At 43.5% G+C, this 18793-nt stretch overlaps 1 protein-coding gene across 1 annotated transcript in view; it reads left to right on the top strand.

Moving 5' to 3' along the window:
- The window catches only part of LOC138963901 (transmembrane protein 229A-like), a 27394-nt gene extending 9222 nt beyond the window's left edge, over positions 1 to 18172 (top strand). Inside the window, exons 2-3 of the mRNA XM_070335751.1 lie at positions 13002 to 13273; positions 14058 to 18172. Coding sequence (XP_070191852.1) covers positions 13002 to 13273; positions 14058 to 14316 — 531 coding nt within the window. The 3' untranslated portion in view covers positions 14317 to 18172. The remainder of the gene's footprint in view (positions 1 to 13001; positions 13274 to 14057) is intronic.
- Positions 18173 to 18793: the final 621 nt, after the last annotated feature.

Genomic DNA, 18793 nt, shown 5'->3' with positions numbered 1-18793 from the left:
TGTGTAAAAAAAATTCCATCTCACACGGCATAAATAAATCCCTGCGTCTTGAATATGTGCGCGATATAAATTGCATAAAAGAAATAAAAAAAATAAAAATCCCTGCGCTTAGAACTGTACCCACGGAATACGCGCGATATAAGCCTCATATTGATTGATTGATTGAAAATGTCCGTCGTGTCACGGACAAGTTTTTTTAATTTTTTTTACGATAAATTTAATCAGTCAGTCCATTTCTTTTCAGTTACACAACACACAGATCAGCCTTCAATGGAATAAATCAAAATATGTGTTTAAAAAAAGAAAAGAAAGTGCATTGATTACAGAAAATCATAGAGTAGAAAGAAAAAGTAATAAATCACAGCACATGTCAACACACATAAAACTGAAACAAATGCACACATTTATGTGAAACTTTTTGTACTAGTAACTCTAAACGATGGCAACAAGCACCCAAAACCCTTGATTATGAAACAACATCTTTGTTTTGCAAAGTTAGCCTTAGTGTGCAGTGTGACACGATGGACACGCTCGTGACACGATGGACATGCTCGTGACACGATAGACACTGATTTGCACATACAAAAGAAAGCAAGTTTGAAAATTACATTTTTTTAAAATTGGGTATTAAATTAAGCAAACAAAAAGCAGAATTGGAATGCCTTTCCACTTGGCATTTTTATAAAACTGAACGAGTCAAGAGGAACGACTGAAAAAGTGTAAAGGTAACCGTCTTTGAACTTAATGTCTGTTATGATACATTGATAGCGAGCTCTAGGTTGAGTGAACACATCAGACTGCTACGGGGTGTGTCTCCGGAAAAGCTTCTCTTGCACATGATTCCATACAAATAGATCTACAGTGTAATGATCAGAGAAGCCATATTTTTGAACATTTTGCGTAATGTTTAAATGTAACCAAGAGTTGCGTCCCTTTCGTCGCCTCCTTTCAGGAAAAACCTGACGCCGCGGGGCCTTTACGTGTTCTGTTATTGGTGTCCTGAAGTTGTCAAAGTGAGTATTACACATATTTTATGTCCATTGTGTCACGGGGTGTGTGTTAGTGATTAAAACTTGAAATGTGCTCAAATCACATCCAATACGTGGGACTTTGGGACACTTAACTATCTAGATTTGAAATTGCAATCACATTTGGAACAGGGAGCATTCATTATTATTTTTGTTGAAATTTGTCCATCGTGTCACGGTCCCTCGTGTCACGATCTCAGTCATGACACGACGGACACAATTGTGACACAACGGACATATTCATGTGTCTTGTTCGATGGTCGAGCTTCACAGATGTCGTCGTTGGGTAGTTTTGGGTTTGTTTTACTACCATAGGAGGATTTTTGAACTGTAAATGCACTCAGCTGCAACAAAAACGCAAAACGAAGGCTGTGAACTGCACTGTGCCTTTAACCTTTCTTTTATTTTGATTACTGTTAGATGTTCTCACATTTTTTTTTAACTTAAACATTGTTAAAAGCAATTGAATTCACCTTAAAGGCATATTAACTCGATGAATATACACGCTAATTGCTTTACCAACAGCTGGAGACATGCTAAATTAAGTTCCCTGCAAAATATTGTGGTCTAGGAGCCCTTAAATGTTGAGATATTTGAATTTTTATTTTGATCTAGATGGTCCTATTTATAGATTTGGCAACACATGTAACGTTGATGCAAGGGAGCTAACACCGCGGCTTTGTTGACATCCTCACTTTTTCAGAGGCCAGAACAAGATGTAATGCATGTATTATGGTCCGCGCATGGTGACATATCGTCATTATATGGTCTTATGGTGCGTTTGACATCGATTGTGGGCAAACTACACTTTGTAAACACGGGAGCGCGTACATATGCCTTTAAGGGTTCTAACAATGCGCTAGCTTGTCTCCTTTAAGCACGTATTCCCTATATATCAAGACACTCGTTTTGATAGCGATGGAATAATTCTGATGTTTCTGTGCAAATACTGTTTGTTCAGGGGTACCTCCGAAAAGGAACTAACTTGCCGTTGGGAATCGATGTTATAATAAGTGACGGTGTTAGCTCAATCTAATGACATGATCGGTTAATGGCGTTCTATGACGTCCACAGCGGTTCATTATAATGTTTGTATTACTGTGTCTGGGATCAATTCAATCAATATAGAGTCTATGGTTTGCGTGATTCGACGGGTAGATTATAAATATGGTGCTGTGATCACGCTATTGCACTAATCAAAACCTGTATTTCTTTTCAAATACGAATCCATGGCTCTCACAGAAAGAGCTGAATCTATTACGCCAACCAGCCAAGCCTAATCAAAACACAGTAAATGCACTTTATTTTTCAGGACGAATCTGGCCTTATTTCTAATGCTACGTGCAGATTATTATGTTGGTGTATTGATCGCGCGAGCTAGCGCTATGATTAAAACCTGTATTTGTTTTCAAGGACGATTCGTGACTGTCACAGAAATCTGTCTCTTTCTTACACACACACACACACACACACACACACACACACACGCACGGACACACACACCACACACACATACACACACACACACACAAACACGCACGCACGCACGCACACACACACACACACATTAACAAAAAACAAACGTGGAGACGGCACCACATTGTTCTGGAAGAAACTGGTCAAACACAATATTAATTAACTATAGTTTGAATGACCAGTTGCTGATTTTCTTGTAGGATATTTTGAGAATGTTCTGGTAAAAAAACCTAAAATTAATATCGGACATTGTGATTGTCGGTTAACGACCGCGATCCCCGAAGGTGTCACTATTTGTCAAACCTAGGGATGATGATAGAATGGGGATAGAGGATGAGATGATTTATAAGGTTCTTGTCTGCCTGTGGTCCCCCGAAAGCAGCGTATGACTGCCTGAATGGCGGGGTAAAAACGGTCATACACGTGCAAATACGTGAGTGAACTTGGGAGTTTCAGTCCATGAACAATGACGAAGAAGAAGTCTGCCTGTAGTCAAACTTGGCTGAAATGAACTAAACTGAACTGAACTTTATTTACCAAGGATAAAGATAGACGATGAGATGATTTAAAGGACCGTTGTGTGCCTGCAGCAGCAGAAGTGCTTTTGTGTCAATATTGTTCCCACCTGGGTTGAAGATGAGACGGGGACAGAGGATCGGCTGATTTAAAGGGCAGCAGTAGAAGTGCTTTTTTGGGTCAATATTGTTCATCAATACGATGAGGATGGGAACGGGATAGACGATAAGCTGATTTAAAGGGATGTGTCTCCCCATTAAAGAGTTATTTTGGGGTTAACACACACTCGGAAAATTATGGGCGTTTTCCCAACTTATGGTAGACACTACTTGAAATCTAAGCATTTGAAAATACGCGTGTAAGCTTAAATCAACGTGGAACACAACGTCTTTGTTTGATGCTAATTCTCAAAGGCACTGTTCTTTCCCAGTAACTGATCATGTTCATCCTCACAGATCTGTCCCGACTGTACAAGGGGGGCGAACATCCCTAAACTTGAACACGTGCCGGAAATGAACAGCCTGGCTGCTTCTGTGCAGATTGAAATGTTTATTGAATCCAATTTGTGACACCCACCTGCGTCAATCAAAACATATAATTGCAAAAAAACTAAACAACCTGGCTGCTTCGTGCGCAGAGTGAGAATTTTGATTAAATAAATTGTGGTAAAATGAATTTCGTGTCGATCAAAACATCGGCCAACATTCAACAGCCTAGCTGCTTTTTGCGCATACTGATATTGTTGGGGAACTAATTTCGTCACACCTGTGTCAATCCTCAAAGTTTATGGAGCAGAACTTCAACATGCCAACGATATTTCATTTTGTGTGTGTACGTGTTCAAAGTGAAAGGATGCTCTTCTTCTGTGTGAAAGCCTTGGCACATTTGAGGCGGTGAAAGCAACCGTCGAACGCAGAAGAAGAAGAAGAAGAGGCGGTGAAAGTGAGCGTGTACGCGGGAAGAACTGTACCTTTAAGAAGGGGAAACATACAGAGGACCCCCCCCCCCCTTTAAAACAAACTCTCAATTTGAGACTCCCTCCTTTTTAAGACCCTTTTTCAGACTTTCTTTTCAGAACCTCTGTTAATTTACCTCAAATTTAAGACTCCCTGTTTTGAAAAGCTGATTTTCTTTGATTTTTAGAGGTCTTATTAGGGGGGTTCCGCTGTACAGACGGAGTGACATTGATGGGAAGATATCTGCTTTTCATATCCAATTTTTGCATAAGAAAGGGATAGTTGTACCTGTAAAGAAGTATCAGGCGAACACCAACAACATACATATGTTCTTTGTTTATTTGTGTTTCTTCTTCAATTTTTCCACAAACAAAATCAGACAAAAGAGCTAAGTACGGCTACACAACAAAAGCAGAAGAAGTAAAAAGCAATGTGAACGAGAACAATGCAAAATAAAACCCCATAAAACACACACATCATGGTGCTCATACATTCTGTAGCGTTCCTCCAGTCAAGAGACAGCGCAGTCATCAACAACAAGGTATTGACTAATCTGGGTAAAAGCAAGGCGTGTTAAGGCGTAACATTCATGTACGTGACGGCAGGTGAAAATGTCTGGGCCTGGAAACTCTTTCTTTGTCTTAGCATCAGCGAATCTTGATGTAAATCGCCGTGTCTAGACAGAGTCACCTTCGGCTTCACTGATACGTCTGCATACAAAAATGTAAAATCCTTTCAGAACATCGTATCAACTCAGATGTCAACAGTCCACACAATTAGCACAGAGGGCCACACATACAAAAGCAGATGAACTGCTGCCGTTCCAAAATTCAGAATAAAAACACAAGAATGGTCAGTTAATAGAACGTTTAAATTAATTTATTTTCATTTATTTTCATTTATTTTAATTAAACGTACCAGAGTACAAAGACATACAGTCTTTTATCAGACACTTTGCGTGTGGAGGTGAACGTACTCTACGTGTCGTAAGCAAACTACTTGTGCTGAACCTGAATCAGTCCAGCTGTGCGAGCATGAGGATGCTGGAACATCCGGCAGATATGACGTCCCTGTTTGACTAAAACATTGACCTCTCTCTCAAAAAAGAAAGAAAGAAAGAACAAAGGTAAGGAAAAAAAACCGAAACAATGAAAACATAGCGAAAGAAAGACAAACAGAAAGACAGAAATAAAGGAGAACAGAAAATCAAAACTGCAACAGAAAGACACAAAAGTTTGTTTTTGTTGTTTTGCTGTCTCAGCAGCTATCATTTCAAAGCATAACTTGAAACACATCAAAAACGAACCAGTCCTTACTCTAATCCAATATCCGCAGAACTGTCATCACGGTAGTGATCGCGGCTGAAGCGTGCGTTGGGAAGGAACTTGAGAGAAGTGTCCTGTACGTCATCATTCACAGCCTCGGCATCTACCTGGCTTTTCATGGAGCTCTCACGGGACTCATCCACCTCGCTGTCAGCGCGACAGATACCGTGAGACCGACACAGGTAGGCAGACACGAGCTTCACAAGGTTGCTGGAGAGAGGAGACTGCGCGTGAGAGTCAGGGTCGGAAGGCTCGTGAACCTGAGCGGGATAGTTCTTGGAATCAGTGGCTGGTCGGATAAGGGAGGCAGCAGCGTAGTTTTTGGAGGCGTGAGAGTCCTGTGTTGAGTCTGAGTCTGACCTGGGGTCGGAATTTTGAAGGGACTGCAGAGCGGAGTTTGGGAAATGAGAAGGGTTTTGCACAGAGGCTGGTTGGAGAATCGAGACAGCAGGGTGGTTTTGGGAGGCAGGAGAGTCTTGTGTTGAGTCTGAGTCTGATTGCGGATCGAAGTTTTGAAGGGATTCAGGAACGGAGTTTAGGGCAGGGTTTTGGGAAGAGACAGAGTTCCGCACAGAGGCTGGTTGAATAAGATGGACAGGAGAGTCTTGTGTTGGGTCCAACGCCGATTCAGGAACGGAGTTCAGGGCATATCTTTGGGAAGGGACAGAGTTCCGCACAGAGGCCGTAGAAGCAGCAGAGGAGGATTTTTGGGCCACATCCGCAGCAAGCCTGACGGCGTCCAGAGCACCATGAAGCCGGGAGAAAGAAGGACTGGGATCAGCGCACATGGCCATGTCCTGGCAGAAGGTCATGGGGTCCATCTCCCGATGGATCATCTCGAAGAGGATGGGGCCGAAGGTGTGCACCTTGGTTTTGCAGTCCAGCCCCTCGGGCACGAAAGGACACAATCCGTTCTCCATGGCGTCCTCCATGTTCTTCTCCATCTGGGGGTCGTTCATCGTCTGCTTCATCTCGCCCATCACCGTCGTGCACAGAAAGCACATCACCGTGTCTCCCACCACTGGCGTTACCCTGTCTCCCTCCACTGACGTCACCTTGTCTCCTTCCTCTGACGTCATCGTGTCTTTCTCTGACGTCACCGTGTCTCCTCCCTCTGACGTCATCGTGTCTTTCTCTGACGTCACCGTGTCTCCTCCCTCTGACATCACCGTGGTTGGAGTGATGTATTTTTGTGGCCAGGTTGCTCTGAGATCGTTGATGTCGACTTCTTTATGTCTCTGCGCAGATTCTCCGTCCTTCTTCTTCTCCTTCGTATTTTCCAGGTTGCTGCCTTGTCGGGGCCAGGTCGCTCTGAGGTTGTTGATAATGTCGTCTTCTGCTTGCCTCTGCGCAGTCTCTCTATCCTTCTTCTTATCCTTAGTTTTCTTCAGGGTGCTGCTTACCAATTGCCAGGTCGCTATGAGATTGTTGATGCTGTCGTCGTCTTCTGTGGGCAGCATAAGTTTCTTTTGCTTCTTGGTTATTGGCAGCATACGGTTGTCGAGCATCGTTTCAGTAGGCAGCACAGAGATTTGGCCCTTCATGTAGGCACGGTTTGTTTTGCCATCGTTTGTCTGCGAGGCAAAGTTCTTTGCAGTCAGTTCCTTGATCAACGAAGAGAAACTGTTTTGCTTCCTTGGTGTTGGGAAAACATGATACTTTCTGTTTCTTTCCGAATGCAGCGCCGTTTTCCTTCCCGTATGCGGCAGGGAGAGCAGGCTTCGTGAAATAATGGCAGCTTTAGCTGTCTCAGTAGACAGCAAGCCAGAAGACCGATGAGATGTTCGTTTGGTCAGAGGACTTGAACTGTCCTGCGGAAAACACTGTACAACCACTAGAATCTTCGAAAACAGAAGCAGGAGGAACATAAGTGAATCCATCTTGCCTGTTCACTTCGGAATGAAATGAAAAGCCAAATGAAAACTGAGCGAAATACCTCGTGGTTTTCACATTATTGCTATCGATTTGTTTTTTTATCTGAGAAGCGCGTGACTGAATTAAGTATGCATTTTAAAATGATTGTGCATGTTAAATACAGCAATATGAGAGCTCCAACGTGCAACAACCCCGAGGGGATGATAATATCTGATGGAAATCAGGGTGGATTTGTGTTGTTTTAGTTTATGGGAGTGTCGGTGTTGTTTTATTGGCTGCATCTGGACAAACACGCGTAAACGAAGACGGTTCGCGAAAATGGAATTACTGAGTATATGAAATTAGTGATTGAATTCTTGTTAATCTTATTTAATTTAATGTGTTGTTGTTGTTGTTGTTGTTGTTGTTTTTGTTGTTGTTTTTGTCACCAATGTTCTAACGAACACCTCCTTAGTGTAAGGTAAATGGTGCATGAGTGAAGTATGGAGAGAGAGAGAGAGAGAGAGAGAGAGAGAGAGAGAGAGAGAGAGAGAGAGAGAGAGAGAGAGAGAGAGAGAGAGAGAGAGAGAGAGAGAGAGAGAGAGAGAGAGAGGGTGGAGAAAGAAAGAGAGGTGCGAGAGAGATTAAAAGAGAATGAAATAGGCAGAGAGCGTAGAGGGGCTTGGGACAACAGACAGACACGCACTCACCCCCCCTCCCCCCCCACACACACACATATAAACGGGTCTCCTTCCATACTGCAATTGCGACCATCGGTTCACTCCATTTTTAAGGATCAAAATGTTGCGCATTCTCGGCGATAATTAAAGCCAGATTTTAACTTGCTCAACTGAAAACAACAACAACCCCATCTGGCCAGCAAGACTCGATGGACCAATCGTCCCGGACCCTAACACATCTGTGCTGTGTCTTCCCTTATCTGGCGCCTCCGCACTGTTCGGTCACTGCCCGCCAAAATAATCAACGGCACGTGCAGCACTCGCTGACAGCAGTTTTTACTTCATTATCGCACCTCACGCCATCGACCCATGCCAGACTGTAGGGAAGCTAAGTCACGAGTAGCAGCCTTAGCCGGAGACGTAATCTACTTTCAGCCACCAGGTGTATTGCACAATACAGCGCTACGGCGGAACGGACGCCGGGGCTTGCCGACTGAGCTGTAGCAGTTAAGTATCCTTAGCGGATTATGACTTTATTCAGTTATTCTGCAGAAAAACAGAAATGCTGGAGAAAAACTGTTTGTTTCTGCAGCATTTCTGCATAATGTCATCTTTTGCGAGAGCAACGTTTTTTTTTCTGCAGTAAAATATTATCTTTCGCCGAAGCAGCGTTTTTTTCTGCAGCAAAACATTTTACTGCAGTAAAATTGAAATCAAGAATGCTGCAGTAAAACGGTGATGTTGTTTTACTGGAGAAAAACTGTTTACACTTTTTCTTTAGCATTTTGGCATTATTCAGTTATTCTGCAGAAAAACAGAAATGCTGGAGAAAAACTGTCTTTTCTGCAGCATTTCTGCATAATGTCATCTTTCGCCGAAGCAACGGGTTTTTCTGGAGCAAAACATTTTACTGCAGTAAAATTGAAATCAAGAATGCTGCAGTAAAACGGTGCTGTTGTTTTTCTGCAGAAAACCTGTTTACACTTTTTCTGCAGCATTTTGTACTGGCTCATTATAATGTTGGAGCACGCGAGCCCCCCTCTGTCGAGAGATGGACTCATCCAGAATTACCAATAGCTGTGCGTGACACGAATGTATTTTGTCTGTCTGACTTCCTTTCCGCCGGAAGTTCACATTTTCAATTAAACAATGGCACCTGTCAGCAACATTGTCACATTTTCCCAGACGAACGCAGTAGTCCACTTCGTGTTCGATTTGCTTCAGAAATTGTTCACGTTCGGCCGCCATTGTGAAGTTGAATATAATGCCCTTATGCTATACGCCTTCTGATTGGTACACTGCGGAACAAACTATTATACTATCAGTTACTGCCCGTCATTCACTTTGTCTTCTTAAAATACCCGTGTGACTTGGAATAATAGGCCGTGAAAAGTAGGATATGCGCCGAAATGGTTGCGATCTGCTGGCCGATGTGAATGCGTGATGTATTGTGTAAAAAAAATTCCATCTCACACGGCATAAATGTTTCCAAATGATTTAAAATCATTCCAAATAAATCCAATTAATTCCAAATAATTCCAAATAATTCAAAATAATTACTATTATTACCCAATAATTTCCCTGTGCGGCTCTGGAAAGCTGGTTTTGATGTTTGGGTGGTTGGTGGTGGTGGTGGTGGTGGTGTGGGGGTGTGGTGGGTGGGTGGTTTGGGATGTTGTACAAGTTCATCAAGCGTGCGTGGTTATCCTCCGGGGAGCGGTGTACAAGTGCTGCTGATCGAATGCTTTGCTATCTTCGCGTGTGTGTGTGTGTGTGTGCGCGCGCCGTATGCACGTGCGTGCGTGATGGCATGCGTGTGTGTGTGTGTGTGTGTGTGTGTGCGCGTGTGTGTGTGTGTGTGTGTGTGTGTGTGTGTGTGTGCGTGCGTGCGTTCGTGTATGAGTGAGTGTGTTTGCGTGCGTGTGTGAGTGAGTGTGTTTGTGTGTGTGTGTGTGCGTACGTTCGTGCGAGTGTGTGTGCTTGTCAGTGCGTACGCGCGTGTGATAAATGTGAAGTTAGGTCATCTCTGTGCAAACCGATAGCATTGCAGGCGGCACGGAATAGTTAATGCGATCCGTTATTGATTGGCTTGAACAGGATGTCTTCAATCTTCGGATCAGGACAGACGGAGGGGAAAAGGGTAATGATTGGGAGTATAATATATATATATACAAGGGAATAACAGACAAAGGGGATGAAAACTGCTCCGAGATTTGTGCTACTCTGAATCGAATAAGCTGGAAACTGCCAGCGTGAAATCTGCTTGTAATCACTATCAGTGGTTGGCTCTGTAGAGAACAGCGGATCGGATTTCTGTCTGTCTGTCTTTATGTGTGTATTCTCTTTCTCTGTCTGTCTGTCTGTCTGTCTGTCTGTGTCTCTGTCTGTCTGTCTGTGTGCCTGTCTGTTTGAGTACAGTATATATTTTCGAGGGAATAACATGGAGGGGAAGTAAAAACTGCCGAGAGACTATCAATCAATCAATCAATCAATGAGTCTTATATTGCGCATATTCCGTGGGTACAGTTCTAGGCGCTCTGTAGTGATGCCGTGTGAGATGAAATTTTATACGGCCAGTAGATTGCAGCCATTTCAGCGCATATTTACCTTTCACGGCCTATTGTTCCAAGGCACACGGGTATAGGTAGACAATTTTTAACTGTGCCTAAGCAATTTTGCCAGGAAAGACCCTTTTGTCAATCGTGGGATCTTTAACGTGCACACCCAATGTAGTGTACACGGGGGGAGGTTCGGACACCGAAGAGAGTCTGCACACAAAGTTGACTCTGTGAAATAAATTTCCGCCGAACCTGGGATCGAACTCACGCTGACAGCGGCCAACTGAATACAAATCCAGCGCGCTACCAATGCTGCTCTGTGCGAAATAAGATTGAAACTGCCAGCATAAAATGTGCCGTAATCAGTTGTATGATTGATTTTCCCTCTTTTTCCGTTTCTCTTTCTGTCACTGAAAGTATGTAGCCTGTGTCACAGGGAGAAAAACCAGAGACTCAGTAATGCTGCTGTGAGCAAAATAAGATTGAAAATGCCAGCATAAAGTCTGCCGGATTGTTGGATTGATTTTCTGTTTCTCTTTCTCTCACTAAAAGTATGTCGCCTGTGTCACAGGGAGAAAAACCAGAGACTCAGTAATGCTGCTGTGAGCAAAATAAGATTGAAAATGCCAGCATAAAGTCTGCCGGATTGTTGGATTGATTTTCTGTTTCTCTTTCTCTCACTGATAGTATGTAGCCTGTGTCACAGGGAGAAAAACCAGAGACTCAGTAATGCTGCTGTGAGCAAAATAAGATTGAAAATGTCAGCATAAAGTCTGCCGCAATCAGTTGGATTGATTTTCTGTTTCTCTTTCTCTCACTAAAAGCATGTAGCCTGTGTCACAGGGAGATAAACCAGAGTAATGCTGCAGTGAGCGAAATCAGATTGAAACTGTTGGCAAGGAATCTGCCAGTAATCAGTTGTTGGCAGGCTTGTCGAAGGTTGTGCTGATGAGGGCATTATGGGTTATATTGCCAAAAGATGCACAGACCGAAAGACAGTGAGCGTGCATGTAATTGTTAGCTAACTTTATAAAACAGGGAAAGAGGGAGAGATTCAGGGAGAGAAAAAGAGAGAGAGAGAGACAGACAGAGACAGAGACAGAGAGACAGAGAGAGAGAGAGAGCTAGCTGTTACGCTGTCCATTTTTCAGGCCAGTATTTCTGGCTCTTACGGAAATCGATCACTCGGTTACGACGAACTGTGACATTAAATAATAAACACGTCAAACGGAGAACCTAACATAACACGTACAGATCCACACACACACAATTATAATGTCTTTCTCACACTGACACACACACACACAATTATAATGTCTTTCTCACACTGACACACACACACACACAAGCTGCTGCAGGCAGGGCTAAAAACAATATTGCAATAGCCGGTGATGTGTTTTCGATGAGAAGCTGTAAAAACACATGCCGATAATGTGGATTTTACTTTAGAGGGATAAACACAGTCCAACAGCATTATGACCGCTGTCCTCACTCTTTAGACATTTTAATATGGTTGTTGCTGCATGCATGCAGTGGATGCATTCATCTTTCTCTCTGCATGAAGTCTGGTCATAATACAAGTTAAGTCTTGTCTTAAATGTGGTTCATACGAATCATAGCTAAGTGATCGTGTGCTTGGAAACAGCTGTCATTTCAAATCGGTGAACTCGAATGTTGAATGGGAAAATTGGTTAATTTGAACTGGTATGCACGCGTATTTATTTCCACGCTTTCTCTTTCTTTTGTTGTTGATTCTGATGATGTGACTATATACGATACGTACTTCTGCTGTTGATGTGCGTGGAGTGAAAATTGAAATGGCAGAGAAATGGTTCCGCTTAGTTTGAATCGGTGTGAGTTTATTCTTTCGCGGTTTTTTTCTGTTCTCCGCCACCGCTTGGAAATTCGGGTCGCTCCCTCACCGTGGAAAGCTAGCAGCAGAGTCGCGCTACCCAGAAGTTTGCGTATTTAGGTGTAATCAGCAATCTGCACTTCTTGGTCAATTTGTTTGTTTGTTTGTTTTTTGTTTGTTTGTTTGCTTAACGCCCAGTCCACCATGAAGGGTGATATCAGGGCGGTGCTGCTTTGACATTTAACGTGCGCCACACACAAGACAGAAGTCCCAGCACAGGCTTCATGTCTCACCCAGTCACAATATTCTGACACCGGACCAACCAGTCCTAGCACTAACCCCATAATGCCAGACGCCAGGCCCGCTCACTGGGCGGACGCCTTACCACTAGGCCACCGTGTTGCGGTATTCTTGGTCAAGAAACAGACCCTTTCATACTGTTTCAATCAGCTCTTCGCCTTCTGTACATGTAAAACATAGAAGAAAAAGAAGACGAAGAAGAAGAAGAAGAAGAACCCCGAAGTCATTTTCGTGCAGCAAGCTTCTTGGGGTGGACTTCGCGTTTATGTAAATGGACATCTTCCCTTCCTCTTTCACATGTTCTTCTCCTTTTCCCACAAAGATGTCGGTGTCAAAGCCAACTATCTTTCACCACATAGATGTCAGTGTCAAAGCCAACTATCTTTCACCACGTAGATGTCAGTGTCAAACCCAACGGGAAGTCTTCTAACATTATTTTCTTATTTTTCCACACAGATGTCGGTGTCGGAGGCCAACGGCATCAAGCCGAACGGCAAGCGGCGCTCCGAGCCGCCAGAGAAAGTCATGACTCCGTTACCCGCGTGGGCCAGGTTCTACTTCTACGGGATGCACGGGCTGCTGGATGAGGTCGTGTTCACAGCGCTCTTTGACCTCTTCCTGGAGCCCGGGGGCAACAGTCAGCTGAAGGGGTGCAGCACGCTCACTTCCTTCTTCCTCTACGGCAGCTGTACCTTCCTCGTGGAGCAACTCTTTGTCTACTGCGTCAGGTACAGGCGGTCTTTATTTAAGCCCGAAGTCGACATCGCGAAGTCTTTTTACCGAAAACTCAGTGCTAAAGCTCCGTGTGGCCAGCTTCGCGAAGCATACTTCGCGTAGTCGACTTGGCCCAATTAAAGACAGGCTTAACTTAAGGCCAAGACAAAATGATTCAATTTTTCCGATTCCCCGACCGAGCCATATTTCCCTCCCGACTCTAATGTCACGTTGAAAAGTTTGACTCACTATTAAAGCAAGGAAAATCACGCTATCCTAGCATATAACCACGTCATGCCCCAAATAGACACTAGTTTTGGGGACAGAAAAAGCAAGTTAGCCTAGCAGCATAGCAGCCTAGCAGCATAGCATTGCATAGTGTCCGCAACCCATACAGACCCGACAGAGTTACTTCCGAATATCGTCTGTTGTGGAGCCTTTTATGTTCTTCTTTGTTAGCAATGAGTTTGTGTTGTGTTTCGAGTTCATTCCGAATCTACTACTGTTTCGGACGAGAACCAGAAAACAAGAAAGGTAACTTATTGGAGCGTGTAAGTCAGGATAAAACGAAACATTCAGGAAGCCCTAGACCCAACGGCCTGTAAAGTTGACAAAAAAGAGACAACAGTCAGAAACGATTGATTTATAAGTTCATCTTGTAGTGCTCCTTTATTACATCACACACTCCATGGCTTTGTATTTATGTATCTGAATAAAAGACTGTTTAAACCAAATGATTGATGCTGGGATTTATCTTAGACTGTTCGTAGCAGTGACCAATGTGAATTCCTGTTTCAGACGCGGTTATTCCTTGATCTACCGTCTCCCAGTCTATGTTCTATTCGTGTATATATGGGAGCTGTCGTGGGGTCTGGTGCTGCGCCAGTTCGGCCTGTGTTCCTGGGACTACAGTCACTACCCCCTCAACCTCCTCGGCCTCATCACCCTCGTCTACGCTCCCGGCTGGATGGTGCTGTGTGTCCTGCAGGACTTGATATATGGCTACATTTTTAGTCTTCACGTCGTGGACACAGATCACAAGGTCAAACTGGCGTGATGCACGTGCAATATTAGTGAGTTAGGATGACACAGAGTGGCGGTGTTTATGGTTGTCTTTATCATGCTGTGATGTTCACGACAATCAGGGAAAAGTAGGACCATGGCACAAAGTGAGACTGGTGTATGCACGTGATAATTTAGCGAGTTGGGATGACACAGAGTGGCGGTGTTTAGGGTTATATAATTATGCTGTGACGTTTACTCACTCATCAGAAAAAAAATAGGACAGTGGCACAAAGTGAGACTGGTGTATGCACGTGCAACTTTAGCGAGTTAGGATGACACAGAGTGGCGGTGTTTAGGGTTATATAATCATGCTGTGATGTGTACTCACCAGGGGAACAAATAGGACAGTGGCACAAAGTGAGTCTGGTGTATGCACGTGCAACTTTAGCGAGTTAGGATGACACAGAGTGGCGGTGTTTAGGGTTATATAATCATGCTGTGATGTGTACTCACCAGGGGAACAAATAGGACAGTGGCACAAAGTGAGAGTGACGTGTGCAAGTTTATAGGGGGGAGGGGGGGGGTGTCGGGATGATGAGTGTTTGGTAGCAGAATGCGTTGCAGTATAATTTTGCTGTGTCTTTTTACCGAAGAAGGAAGTGAGCGTGCTGCAACCCTTCAGCTGACTGTTGCCCCCGTTCGGCTTGATGCCGTTGGCCTCCGACACCGACATCTGTGTGGAAAAATAAGAAAAGATGGGACAGGGGCACAAAGTGAAAATGGTGTGAACAAAAGATAGGACAGTGGCGAGACTAGTGTGTGAAAGGTTTTTAGGGGTGGACGATGAGTATTTGGTTGCAGAATGCGTTGCAGTATAATTTTGCTGTGGTGTTACTATCAGGGGGAAATGGGACAGGGGTTTAAAGTGAGACTGACATGTGAAAGTCAGCTTTATAGGGATAGACGATGAGTATTTGGTAGCAGAATATGGTGCAGTTTAATGCTGTGGCGTTTACTATCAGGGGAACATAGAAATGGGGTTCAAAGTGAGACAGGTGTATGTAAGTCCACTTTATAGGGGTGGACGATGAGTATTTGGGAGTAGAATGCGGTGCAGTATAATGAGTGTCTGACGTGTGCACTCAAGGAGGTATGAGGCAGTGTTAGAAATGCAGGCTTGATGCAGCGGACTTTTAAGACGAATGAGAGCAATATTTCTGTGATAGTGCAATTATCAGTCATACGTCAGTATTCCATGAATTGCATAGATGGGTCCTTTACCAATAGATAGGTTGACGACAGACGAGCTGTAAAGGCTAAACCTGATTGGTTAAAGCACAAACCGTTTTGTAATTTTGAATTTGTGAATGCCGTGTGTGACGTCATCATGGCGAAGTTTGCGGGAAGAAAAGTCCAAAACGAGTAGAGCTGCCTTCTTTTGCATTAATTTTTGGGGGGAAGTAGGTCAATCAACCATTTACTTACCCGATAAAACATTACCCCTTTGTTTTCACATAAGACGCCTCACATTTAAATACTACGTACGTATATGATGGTGTGAAAAACACGAAGAAAATCTCAAACAGTACACTGTCACTGATATGCCTTTTGAAGTCAGAATCATGTCACATTCAGGATGTGGATGTATTCATTTTATCGATACGCAAGTACAACGCATTGATTTATAAACAGGTACATACATCTTGACGACATGAAGAACACAGCATTTCATGTGAGACTGAAGGGGGGGGGGGGGGATGTTCCACGTGGTTCGATGTAAGGAACTGAACAAGCTGTCCGATGCAAATGGCACTTTGGAATTGGCTAGGGATAGTGGGAACACTGTGTTTTCGGTTGAATCGGAAACACACCCTCAGCATTTTCAAAACGAGCAAGACAAAATTGGACAATATATTGATATGTTTTGGTTATGTTTTGTTTGTCAGATTCTTAATAATACGATGATTCACGAAGAGATGAAAATCACAGTTAAGCGACTGTATCTTGTTAGGCTCTACAAATAATTGATGGAACTGAACTTGCACGCAATAGGCAGCAAAGGTGTCAGTGTCAACCATGCAATGTTGTGAAGTTGTCACATATGAGAGAGAGCGAGAGAGAGAGAGAGAGAGAGAGAGAGAGAGAGAAAGAGAGAGAGAGAGAGAGAGAGACGCTTTGACACTTTATTGTCATTAGTTAATAAAAGCCTTATAGACAAGGTAAAACAACAATTTCTGCATCATTCATAAAAGGGGTAAAAGGACGAATGAACAAAACATTAATAACAACAAAAACATAGCAAACTAGTTTATGAGTACGAACAAACAAACACACCGACACGAAAGCCATATTTCGCATCAACCCGTATTCTCCCCGTGATGAACTCACCGCAGCGAGCAGTCAGAAAATTGTCGCTCTGATGATCCATGTCACATTTTTGCTTATTACTGCGGTTGTGGATATAATCAAATACTTTTTCTACAATTAGTAAAGAGAGATTGAATTGCTTTTCATTTTGGTGTAAAAATCAAGAGGATCAAGAAACATCCCTGTCCATAACTTGTGCTTTCGTGTCAGCTGTGGCCGGTTTGTGTCAACCTACCTGAGCTTCATGGCTCAAAATGCGTGTCCAAGTGATACGCTCTAGGGGCAGACTGGACATTCTTTGGTTTGTGTTTGTGGCAAGCTACTTTCTGTGCTGTGGCGACGTTGAAATAAACCCAGGACCTACCACAGACGCTAGAAATGTTGCTGGCCCGGATAAGCATAACGAAGGAAAAGGTGACACAACAAACGAATCAAACCAGTACAGACAACCTGAAACTGTGAGTAAACAAACTACGCCGGTACCTACTGCCATGGAAACTTGCATAGCTCCTGACATGGCAGCACAAATCTTGAAAGCCATTCAGCAACAAGGAGAAAAGTTTGAGAGTCTGGAAACCAATATGCATCACATACAGACAGACTAGAGTTCTATCAAGACAGATATTGGAGTCGTGAAAAGCAAATGTGATGCAATAGACAAAAGGTGTGACAAGCTGGAGTCGAACTACCAGAGAATTTTATTACAAAAGGATAAAGGTTTTAGGCAAAGCCTATTCTTCAAACCTGTCCTTTATACAACACGTAAAGACGAGAGAGAGAGAAAGAGAGAGAGAGACACAGAGACAGAGAGACAGAGAGAGAGGCCAAAGACCAGAAGACAGAAACAGAAGACAGGCAGAGAGAGAGAGAGAGAGAGAGAGAGAGAGAGAGAGAGAGAGAGAGAGAGAGAGAGAGAGAGAGAGAGAGAGAGAGAGTGAGTGAGTGAAAGAGACAGAGACAGAGAGACAGATAACGAGAGAGAGAGAGAGAGAGAGAGAGAGAGAGACAGACAACGAGAGAGAGACGGACAGACAGACAACGAGAGAGAGAGACAGAGACAGAGAGAGAGAATTGGATGTATAATGTGTGTGTGTCCGTGTTTGTTTGTCGTGCGTGCGTGCGTGTACATGTGTTGTTTCCAACAACGAGAAACAGGTTCATGTGTGTTGATTTATTCGAACTTCACATTTAAATTTTTAATTTTGACTTCTTAAATTTTTCATCTTTACCTTTTGTCTTTCATTCCTAGGTGTTGACATATCCGTTCTTATGATGATATATATATATATCACTGTGTGCATTAGGTAAGTTTTCACAATTTTGTATTTTGGGTGTGTCTTTTCGTATACGTAAACTGCACGTAGATACGCACTGCGGAAAATGAAGATCATGAATAGGCAAATAGCCAGTCTTCTGGCAATATCAAAGTATCCATTAGATGATGAGATTTCACAATTGCCTATTTCTTTATTAGGTGTATTTTTCATGATGAACTGTGCAAGTGGTTTCGCACTTTTTGTGAAATAAAGCGCATGATTGACAAAATGGTAATTGTAAGCCTGTGTGTGTGTGTGTGTGTGTGTGTGTGTGCGTGCGTGTGTGTGTGTGTGTGTGTGTGTGTGTGTGCGTGCGTGGGTGAGTATGTGCGTGCGTGCATGCATATATGTTTGTGTGTATATGTGTGCGTGCCTGCGTGTGTGAGTCTTTGCGTGCGTGCAAGTGTGCATGTTTCTTTATCTGTTCTTTCTTTCTGTCTGACTGTCTGTCCGTCTGTCTGTTTGTCGCTTAGCCTATTCGCTCTCTTTCTGTCTGACTGTCTGTCCGTCTGTCTGTTTGTCGCTTAGCCTATTCGCTCTCTTTCTGTCTGACTGTCTGTCTGTTTGTCGCTTAGCCTATTCGCTCTCTTTCTGTCTGTCCGTCTGTCTGTTTGTCGCTTAGCCTATTCGCTCTCTTTCTGTCTGACTGTCTGTCTGTTTGTCGCTTAGCCTATTCGCTCTCTTTCTGTCTGACTGTCTGTTTGTCGCTTAGCCTATTCGCTCTCTTTCTGTCTGACTGTCTGTCCGTCTGTCTGTTTGTCGCTTAGCCTATTCGCTCTCTTTCTGTCTGACTGTCTGTCCGTCTGTCTGTTTGTCGCTTAGCCTATTCGCTCTCTTTCTGTCTGA

The sequence above is a fragment of the Littorina saxatilis genome, linkage group LG4 (genome assembly GCF_037325665.1).
Source record: "Littorina saxatilis isolate snail1 linkage group LG4, US_GU_Lsax_2.0, whole genome shotgun sequence".
In the NCBI taxonomy this organism is placed as follows: Eukaryota; Metazoa; Mollusca; class Gastropoda; order Littorinimorpha; family Littorinidae; genus Littorina; species Littorina saxatilis.
The sequence above is the reverse complement of the archived record's forward strand: the minus strand, read 5'-3'. Positions and strand labels throughout refer to the sequence as shown.